General features: G+C 40.8%; 1 protein-coding gene across 4 annotated transcripts; it reads right to left on the reverse strand.

The window, feature by feature from the left end:
• Positions 1–730: 730 nt before the first annotated feature.
• Positions 731–10657, reverse strand: LOC110974217 (mitochondrial ribonuclease P catalytic subunit-like). 4 transcript variants are annotated; one of them, XM_087143017.1, is made up of 7 exons: positions 10487–10657; positions 7898–9040; positions 6312–6450; positions 5791–5940; positions 4424–4575; positions 2991–3180; positions 731–2332 (listed from the first exon to the last, which is right to left on the reverse strand). In XM_087143017.1, exons 2-7 carry the CDS (start codon positions 9004–9006, stop codon positions 2321–2323), a joined length of 1752 nt encoding a protein of 583 aa, XP_086999143.1. In that variant the 5' UTR covers positions 9007–9040; positions 10487–10657; the 3' UTR covers positions 731–2320. The 4 variants fall into 4 exon arrangements, with proteins under 4 accessions (XP_086999143.1, XP_022081381.2, XP_022081382.2 ...); XM_022225689.2 differs by having other exon boundaries at positions 731–2337; positions 10487–10656; XM_022225690.2 differs by having other exon boundaries at positions 731–2337; positions 10419–10656.
• Positions 10658–10692: the final 35 nt, after the last annotated feature.

Below are 10692 nucleotides of genomic sequence, written 5' to 3' on the forward strand. Positions count from 1 at the left end.
ATAGCCCCGGGCTTAGGTGTGTTCCCATCAGGCTAAGATGCGACAGGGTTGTGCACATTCAACTGAAAACTGGCCATGTACACATTGCACTTCTTGCAAGTAACCCTCATAGTGCCATTAGTGGTGGCAGCACAAATGTTATATCCCACTACCCATGTGTGCTTTAAGAAATACCAAGTGCTTACAAGTGCAGAGTAATGATGTGGGGGGGTGCTGGAAGACAGGACTTTTTGTAGTGCTTCTGTACACGTACCACTGTTGTACTCTTGGGCAGTGTACATGTAGTTTCCAGATGCACCACAAATGTAAGGGTTAAATGTATGAATAAACATAAAATTGTGGGTGAGTGGACTTTACATAAACTCTGGTTTTTTTTTAACATTTCCCAGCAAAACCCATTTCCTGTCTAAACATATGGGAGGGTGTTTCATATCGCAGCTTTTGTTAAAGACAACAAACTTTGATGTGCAATTTCTAAGAACAAAGCCCTCCCACTTTATTTGAACATTACATATTTTATAGTTTTAATCCTCAAAGTTATTAATTAATGCGTCAGTTGACATACCAAAGTATGTTTGCGGTGAAGACTTGATTGCTTAATGCAAGGATCATATCAGTAAAAAGCTGTTCACTTGATGTCGTCTTCAATAAGAACACATTTCTGTACTTAAGGCCATATGCAGTGTTCCAATAACACATTCAAATAAGTAAATGCACATGTATATCAAAATATATTTTTTCCTTGCAAGTTTATTAGAATAAAATAATACGCACAGGATTTTTATTCGAAACATTATTCGCCACAATCAGTTTTGTTCAGTATTTTATGATCGTTATTTTATTTTGCTGCTAAGATAGGATTTACCTTTTTTGTGCACTTTCCCTTAGGATAGAAAGTTTATTTTTTCAAATAACTTGTACCTTGTATTATCCTTGTATTTATTGTTTCAACAAGTTTGCTTTGTTATTTATAGGACTAAAGGTTTAGCCAATTGTAGTAATTCATTGGAGGACAATGAACAAATCATTCAAGCGATCATTTGTTAGAATACTGTTAGAGTGTTGCTCTCAAGTATTTGTTTTAATTTTTGTGCAGTAGCAAGCAGTATCAATGGACATCCAGTTTAAATTAGATGATTCGACACCTTTCACAAAAAGGATTAAAAATAGAAAATAATATATGAATTTTTAAAACATCGCAGTTTTGAGTTTTTGTGTGAGTTTTTTTCTTGCCTTGGAGTACTTTCTACTGCATTTTGAAATATGTCAAACGACCCTTGCAATGAACTTCCAGGTACTGAAGAAGCTGGAAAGATTGGACCTTGATTAGAATTGTGATTGGCCATTAAAATCTGCCAAGGGGCATGACCCAGATGTGTGACTCCACAAATTCTGAGTTCTAATTGCTTTTGTTTGGCTCAGTCAGAATTATGTGTGGTCAGAAATGTACCCTTCCCTGTCCATATCTAGTTCAATAAACTTTGGTGCAGATGTGAAGTCTTCAAAATACATCAATCATGCCACACAGAATTGGTTAACATGGATGCCACATCTTGGAAACAGCTTCGAGGAAGAAACTACCTTTGCAGTATATATTTTTCAGTCACTATACAGTTGCCAAAAAAAAAACCACCTTGGGGCAAGTACCAGCCTTTCACTGACAGACTGATGTAAACCTGCCACTCTACTACTTGAAAGGATTCCCAGTTCTGTTTCAACCACTCACTGGCTTACTCCTAAGCTGCATTGCTCAAATGGTTTTTTGACTTGATTTTCACCGGTCCTACTTTTGCATCCAAATATAGCCTGGATTCTTTCTGCCTTTGTAGTCTAGTATTCACTCTTGGAAAAAAGCTTTGCATAGTCTCTTGATCTTGTGGCTTGGCCCGTCCGTCATCAGCTGATCACCGTTTCCTTCCAATTCAAGGCAGTGGGAGACTGTCTTCAAAAGGGGAAGTAAAGTCTCAGATTTCGTCACTGTCGACAGGGTATCGTATTATCGCGATGAGTTCAGTGACTACAGGTATACCTAGCTGAATGGCAGAATGGCACATAACCAAAAAAGAACAACGGCTATCTGTTTATCACTAGTAACTCTTGGGTTCTTTCATTCATTTTACCATCCCGCCACGGTCAAGCCAAACAGCACAGAATATGGCCTTTTGCAGAGTTTCTTCCGTTGTTCGTGAATATGTGGGCACTTTGGCCTCATTTGACTCTCCTGGCACACAGCCAATCCAGTGGTACTTGGTAAGAATATCGTGGGAGGCCGTCGTCGCAAGGGATGTGCCAGCCTGTGTCACTGCACTGGGCCACGGTGTCATATGCAATCCTGTCCTGGGGAAAGGGAAAGTCACGTCTTATTGATGAGTCTGAGAGTTGGAGTACATATCCACATTCAATGGGAGACTTTGAGATGTTTGGTGGCAGTAAACATGAACTGGTTCTTTTTACCGTTTCTGAGTGCGCATTTATTGTTCTGAGCACACATGCATACATAGTTCTGAGCGTGCACAATACTGTGGGAAGAATATGTCTGCTGCCACCAGCGTTTCAAAGTCTCCTATTTGTTACAGGAAAACCACGAAGAGTTCCTATCTGGGCACTTCACAAGAAGTTAATGTTTGAATAAGACAATACCAGGCCACAATTGGAGGTGTTCACAAATGTGGGTGCGTTGGAGATAGCAGCATAATCGTTCAATCTCTGCACATATAAGTCAATCTCTGCACAATCAGTCAACCTCTGCACAATCGGTCAATCTCTGCACAATCGGTCAATCTCTGCACAATCAATGGATTTTGCAGCAGGATTTGCCAATCCTTTGCCATAACCGAATTGCTGTTTCTAATTCCTGGATGTGGTAAAGTATTTCCAGGATTTCCTGCAGGATTGATCGATCATGCCGAACTTACCAACCTACTGTGGAAAAACTTCCATTTTTCTACTTTTTACAAAAACAACTTCTTTTCGGGAGCATAGGCGCTCACTTTGAAAACAGCTTTTCTCCCCTCGATGCCTAGCGGATATATCTGGTGTCCTCTCTGCCATTTGACAAATGATATGTGGGTGGGTTGATCGAGTAACGCCTTGTGATCTCGCAGCATGTCACGTGACACATAGCAGGCCTTGGGGCCACTGTGCAGGGTTGCATACAACATGAATGGATCGTCTTCAGAACTGGAGAAAGAGCAGAACCTTTGATTGCTCCCCGATGGCAAATGAAATTGCTACATTTGCTACTCCCTGGGCCAATTTCATAGAGCTGCTTAAGCACAAAATTTTGTCAAGTGTGAAAAACCTTGCTTGACAAATCAGGCTACCAGCCAAAACTCCATGTGATGCATATTGTTTTGGAATAAAATTCACCTGTCTTTTGGTTAGCATGCCAATCACACAGATTTTGAGCTGGTAACCTTTGTTTTTTAAGCAAGGTTTTTTTGTGCTTCAGCAAATTTTGTGCTTAAGCAGCTCTATGATATTGGCCCAAGCTTGGTTTTACCTAATGACACTGTAGGAATACGGCCCACCCAATTGCAATCACTAATGTAAATGAAATGCTTCATGTCTCTTTGTTTATCTCCCTACAACTCATTGTGAGATACCAGACAGTTACAGTCTTGGTGTGTTTTCATTGATTAATTGAAAAAAATTATCGGAAAATGCTAAATAAAATTATTTCGAATGTTTTGTTTGAAACAGTTGAAATTTAAACGATCGGAAGTGATATGCGGGAACAATCAAAAGAAATTTTACTTAATTAGTTCATTCAATTAAAATATGTGAACAAGTTACGAATCTAAATCTGTTTATCTAAATAAATCTAAATGTGACTCTGCATGGGCAAAATCATCAATCATTAATCAAGTGATGAGCTACTAAAATGAACTTTAACAAAGGCATTCCTTTTAACAAATTCTGTACAATCAATTTTCATCGTCATTTTATTGTGGACTGACTCATTGCCCAACTTGTCACATGACTGAAAAAAATCTCTGCATGGTGACGCTGCTATTACCATTCCTCATACATATTCATGAGAGAGCTGGATTCTCAATGGTCCATTCATCATCATTATCATGTACCAGTCCCCGTTTTTGCTGCTTACCAAATACAAACAAGGATCGGCACACAAATTGAATACATACATAAACTATTCCCCAACAAATCAAGGCAACAATTTGCTATGCTATGACACACAAGCAGTGACACTGCTATTACCATACCTCATACATATTCATGAGAGAGCTGCGCATGAGGAGATGGCAGCACCATGAGCAGCAATTTGGGGGGTATGATAAAACAGACCATTAGTTTCTTTCAATTCAAATGCTTGCTCCGATCAAAGTTGAAAATTGACCAACGAAATATACAAAAACTCAGGCCCCCCCCCAATTTCCATCCAGACATCAGAGCTCCTTACATATTTTCGGTGAAGAAGCAGTCGGCAAGATCCCGTATGACATCCATGTGATGCCTGGTCCACGCTCGGCTGTACTGCAGCATGTGCTGTCGTCCCAAGACCAGACACTTGAGGCCGCACTCTTGGGCCAGATACACCACAAACTGTCTCAGCTGCATATCGACAGAACAGAAGCATAAGCAGAAATATTGATGAGTTTCTATAGGGGACATTTTAAGCTAAGCTTATGTCAATCTCCAACAAAACCATCGGAGTGGCGGCAGAACATCTCTAAAAGTAGAGGAGTTACATACATGTACATGTAACACATCACACAACGCCAGAAGAAATTCCTGTTATCTGATTGGTGGATCCTCATTTGTGTCATGAATGACTGGGTATATTCAACAACTGGCCACTGAATATACCCTGCTGAACATACCACTATATACTACAAACATGTATAAGCAATAGGCACAATTACAGCTCTTCACACAAACATACAAAATTTTGGGCAACACCAATAAACATGGAATGTCATTCTATCTCCACTCAGTTTGAGAACCCTCTCAGTTCATGAGTGATAGCGATAAATAGAGCTGAACAAATCAAGCAAGCTGTTAAAAGAGCAAATTGTAACGAGTATGTTGATTAGCATGAATTGAATTGGACCATGAAAACTTTATACCGCGGATTTTATGTTGAACTGACAAAGAAAACTGTGACTGGTATAAAAAGTTTTCAAAGGACATATCCTGAATTCAGGAGTTGCATAAAACATACAGTATACTGAAAGTATTCATGCACTGGAAAAAATAATTACATTTGACGGCAGATTTAATGTTCTATTCCATTTGGCCGTGGTTCATGGAATAGAACATTCATGTGTTACTCCATGAAAGTTAGTGCACTCATGAATATTCATCTTTGTATACTGTACATCTAGGTAGTGAGGATGCAAATCTGTATGATTTTTCACAAAGCAGAGGTAAATGCCTACTTGTCCAGTTGTCAGCGCTGTCGTCAAGACCATCACAAGACTACTGGTAGATATAAGGCCAGAAAAAAGGCCACTCACAAGTAACAGGATGAACAATAGCAAAGGAATATTGTTTGTTTGTAGTTCAATTGAATACATGTACATTGTAGCTTGGGGCTCCAATTCAGACTGGAGGTCTTGTGTTGATGCCGTGATGGTTGGTTTCGTGCGTCTTAGGCAGTCTTAACGGGTCTTAACCACAAACCTGCTCTTTGCTTTTGCCGGCGGCATCAAGTACAAACAGCATGCTAACCTTGCTAAAACACTCTCAGTCCCGATCTCAAACCTTCTATGCTTGTGACTTCCCAAAAAAAAAAGGTGTACATCAAATGTCCCAGTTGCTACATACCAATTTTGACGGCAGTGTGTTCTTCCGTATGTGGGCAAGATTGAGCCCATCAATGATGATATCATACGGAGCCCCCTCATCCACGAATTCCATAAAGGCTTCAAACTCATCCGGGCGGGTCTTCTGGAAGATGTCTCCTCCCTTAATTACCTATCAGTGAGAAACGGACAAGTCTTTCATTACAAATCTGCATACAATGTACATGTACCGTAAAGTCAATTTGCCACTTACTCTTATGACCAAGGATAATATAACTGGAACAGTGAATAACTCTGACAACAAAGTCTGCAAGGGATATTATAAAATGGTTGAAAGTTTCAGGGAGACAACCGAAATATGTTCAAGAACAGAAAATTACAGGTAGGACCAGGCATCAAATTCAAATTTCATTTACTGACATATTTCATGTGTCTTTGATAATGGCAAGGGTAAAAAACTTAATGCACAATCAGTGGACTATTCAATCTGGGGACATCTGTACTGAGAACATAAGACGGGCGATGAATATCTCCCTGTGGTACCTTCTCTGTGATTTGATGTTGAAGGTTCAGGAATTCCTCCTCGCCGATGTCTAGCGACTCCAGCCTGGAGCCGCAGCATTTACACTTCCCACCTATAGTTACCCTGGTCATTGATGCCTTCCACACTTCTCCTTGCCTCCTAGAACAGATATTGGTCACATATGACAAAAATATTACTCTTGGAAATGTTTCTAAAATGGCTAGAGCAAATCAAGAAAAGGTTTGCTGAAACTATGCTCTTTGAAGGGCAACAAATGTTACAATCTAAGTTATCTGATCAGCTGTTCTTTAACCCTAACCGCCTAGGTCCTTTTGGCTAGGATATCACCCTCAATCCTTCAAAATCCTCTGGCAATTCCTCTCATTATGTTGAGGCAGTGTGAATGGTATCCTGGAGCAGTATGGAGGATTTCACAAATTCACATATAATTATAAGGGCATTAATTTATGCACGGATGAACATAACACTGGGGCTAACCCACAACCTTGAGACAGTGCATCCTTTACAATCAGCAATGCAATTTTGCCATGCAGCCTCAATCCTCCCAAATCCTCCAAAACCGCCCAGAGGATTTTGAAGGACTGAGGATGGTTAGGGATAGCCCAACAGTCCCAAATCCTCCGATTTCAAAATTCAATATGATTATACATACTAGTATACCCAAGGAGTTAGGTTTAATGGAGAGCATTTCATGTGTTCCCTGCCTTTAACGCTATTAATAGCATGCTATTAATAGCACCACTGAAAATTGAATTCAGAATAAAAGATTCAACTTATAATCTTCTTAAGTTTCAGCTCACTGTTCATGCAATCCTTTGGTTATTAATCACAAAATTTGATGCCAAAACATATTTAAACACAGGCAGTATCTCAACTAGCAATAAAAGCATTTTACACTGGTGAGAAGAAAAATTCCCAGCTGGTGGGATTCGAACCCATGACCTCCTGCTCACTAATTCAGACTTGTTAACCATCCAACCACCAAGCCTGACACTGTCAGCCAGCCAAACTCTTAAGACAGCAAAGAGGTTACAATGACTATAAAATTACTTGCACACATCAATGCAGGCCAAAATCTGTATCTCTCTGACACAAAGTGCAGTCATCATCAGTCACATACGAAACAGTGGTACACTGGCAACTACCGGAATGAGATGTACTGATAATGTACCTGTAACAATCTGAGTTTTGGTGAGGCCTACACATACATTGTAATTATGCCATTTAAACGCTCCAAATATTTACCACCTAGCTATTGTCTTGTCATTAACCTACTGTAGTTGTACCATTGAACATTCTGAAGCCTTTCAACTAAGCCCGCGGGGACGGGGGGTGCTGTGGGTGCTGAAGCACCCCTAACTTTTTTTTGGACCAGGGTGCTGGTGTACAAAATATCAACCCAAACTTTGACCATATTAAGTCACAAACATAATCAAACTCACTACTGTCAGAGATCCACCGAAAAACCCTAGATATTTATGATTTTACAACTTCAGCACCCCCTAAGAAAAATGTGTTCCCGTGGGCACGCTTTCAACAATATCTTTAGTGCTAGTTTTCTCAGGAAAAAAGGAAACAGTCTTACCTATGAAACCAGTGTTTTAACTCATTACCCACAGCCACAGATGGGTAGAGTCTCTTAGAAGAAAAATACCTCAGCAGCTCACTGACCAGCTTGGTACTTCGATCACAGAAGGCAACATCCTCAGTCTCGCAGTGGAAGGTTTGCAGCAGCTTAAGACAAGTCTGCTCAGAGGGACAGTTGCCACGACTGTACAGGTCTTGGAGAAGCTCTTCAACCAGGTTGTACTCCCCCTGATCGCAAGCAGTGCAGATGATGAGCTGGTAATTGCGGGCAGACGGTGCCCCGACCTGCTTCAAGTCCTCCAGGAATCTCAGGCTCTCCCGCCACCGGTCAGTCTGGGAGAAACCGGCAATGAGATTGGTCAGCACCCCGTCGTCCAACACCGGATGGTTGGCGGTGAACCAATTATAAACCGAAAACAGTTCCTCCTGGTGGCCCTCACAGACACAGAGATACAGATAGGAACTCATCAGAGGGTACGTCAGGGGTACCTCCTCTCGACGGATGAAGTCCATGAGGGAGCGCCCTTTCTGAAAGAACGATTTATTGCAGAGGCGGGCCATCGTGCGTGACTCGAACAGTGCCTGGGACTGGTGCGGTAGGGCCTTCTGATTCCACTCTTCCTTCAGCAACTTCCACTGCTCTGCTGACAAGCACTCATCTGTTTCTTCAAGATCCTCTAATGGTGAAGCGGCACCTTCCCTGGATTTTTCACCCATTGTACCATCTAGATTGTTATTCTCTGCTGCCACATTGACTCTTCTGCCCTCCTTCTCCTGAGAGTGGTCCAGTAATGCAGCACTGGATGTTGACAAGTTCCTTGAATTTGAGTGGCCAACATTAGGTTCAAGTTGTTTGCAAGTCCAGAAGGAATTGATAATTTGGGGTGGTAACACTGGTCCCCTCATAGACATGCGACTGCCTGAAGAATCTGTCACAGCACCAGTACTGACAGCAGGTTGAATGGCTGGAGATTTTAGGAGCTCTGCAGGAGTCCAGATTTGCCTGGATTTTGTAGGACCAATCCTCGACTGGAAACATCTCTTCCAGCAGAAAAAATGATATCTAAGGAGCCAGGTGGTTGACATTCTGTTGCTTAGGACATTCATAACGGCCGATGATTTACGATGACTTATAATTGAGCTGAAAACAAAAATCAGACACATTATGCTGATTCATGTATTTCCAAAACAAAAATTTTAAATGTCGGTAGAAACATATCTGGAAATCAAAATTAAATTCCATTACACAAGTGTGCCATTCACACACATCAAATGTACAAAACGGGATGCTGTTATGCTCCCATTACAGTGCCAACTATTGTTGGGACAATCAAAAATCTAATACTGCACTTCGGCTGGCCCAAGTACTTTCGTACTAGGTAACGCAATTCAACAGAGAATTTCTGAAGTGTGGCTCACACCTGACAGAATTCATCAAAAATATGCCAACCCAGCATTTCATCCACGATGAAACTAAAACTACCTTCTGCCATTATGTGTTGCTGATATGACAGTGGCTATGGCTACGGCTATGCTATGGCACACAATACCCATTGTTGTGCCATCCAAATTATAGTTTGGACAGGTCGGACACTAAGGATACATGTACAGTAAGTTCACCTGTACTTGTGACAGAACTCAAAAATATCTTAGGACTTCACTTCCATATTCAAACTACATGTGTACCATCATGCAGGCAGTGGACAAGCATATTTTTATTCAACTAATAATGTAGTGATCATGATGCGCACATATTTACCATGGAGATTTGGGTTAAATGTTCTCAGCTTTTGGTACTTAATTCTCCAGATGAACAAGTCACTGAGAAATAAAGATTTGAAAGGATGGGTGTATTATTGATAACGCCCTCAATATTTGGCGAAAGTTGAAGTCTCATTAGTTGTTGGATGTCCGACAAATAGCAAACGAATAGTGATCATTTACCCATTTTTAGACAATTTCAACCAGTTCATTTTTGTATTTAGTTTATAAAGCTTTATGCTCTGTTGTTTTTCCCAATTCTCCCTGGAAAAGCCTTAAATTTGCACATAGCTGCAAAAAGAAAAAACGTTGAAGTGACAATTGATCATCGACAGTAAATTAACGTCAAAATTAACGTCAGTACATAATTTCACTGAAGTGAAGAGTTTCACGACAAGAAAGTTGGATGCGCAAATACATTATTTGTAAGCGCGAATTTAGGGTAGGCCTACTCCACGAATTTCCGAATCTGGGTCATCTCGTACAAGTTGACCTGGGTACGAGTTGACCGGATTCCTACTCCACGATACATGTACTTTGTTTTGGTCACACTAATTACTACTACTAGCATGACTAGGAGTAGGATAACCGATCAAAGACAAAATTTGAAATGAAAAGGAGTACAACACACTAGTAGTAACCATGGTTACTACTATGGTCTTAGGTGCCATCTGAAAATAAATTCTGATCCTGGATCAAGAATGTGAGGATTTTGAGAGTTTTGTTCTGTGAAGTAAGCCTTTGAAGTGTGATTCTACCTCTAGATCGTGGCTGTGACTGGAAACAATGAAAGTAACGTTCACATGGTTAAGTTGTAAAATGCTACCCGTGCTCTTATTCCTCCAATGTCCAGTTTAATCTTGAAGGCTAATATTTGATGATTCCCGCCAAAGACTGAATGAAGTGCATAAACTCCCGGCGCCATGCAGTTCCAAGCATGCTCTTGCATGCTGAATACACGTGTACGTGGGCTGAGATGAGGTCAACCTCATGGTTTGTAGCTCTATGGGTCAACTAACCTTTCGTGTCATT

This window comes from Acanthaster planci, linkage group LG01, assembly GCF_054643075.1.
Source record: "Acanthaster planci isolate LZ-2023a linkage group LG01, COTS_SCS, whole genome shotgun sequence".
Taxonomy (NCBI): Eukaryota; Metazoa; Echinodermata; class Asteroidea; order Valvatida; family Acanthasteridae; genus Acanthaster; species Acanthaster planci.

Bases quoted from the DNA above. Each gene is read 5' to 3' on its own strand.
- LOC110974217 (XM_022225689.2), bottom strand. From the start codon at position 9,006: ATGAATGTCCTAAGCAACAGAATGTCAACCACCTGGCTCCTTAGATAT. The intron at 5,941-6,311 runs GTACCACAGGGA...TCTCACTGATAG, and splicing joins AACATCAAATCACAGAGAAG to GTAATTAAGGGAGGAGACAT. The intron at 4,576-5,790 runs GTATGTAGCAAC...GTCGATATGCAG, and splicing joins ACACACTGCCGTCAAAATTG to CTGAGACAGTTTGTGGTGTA.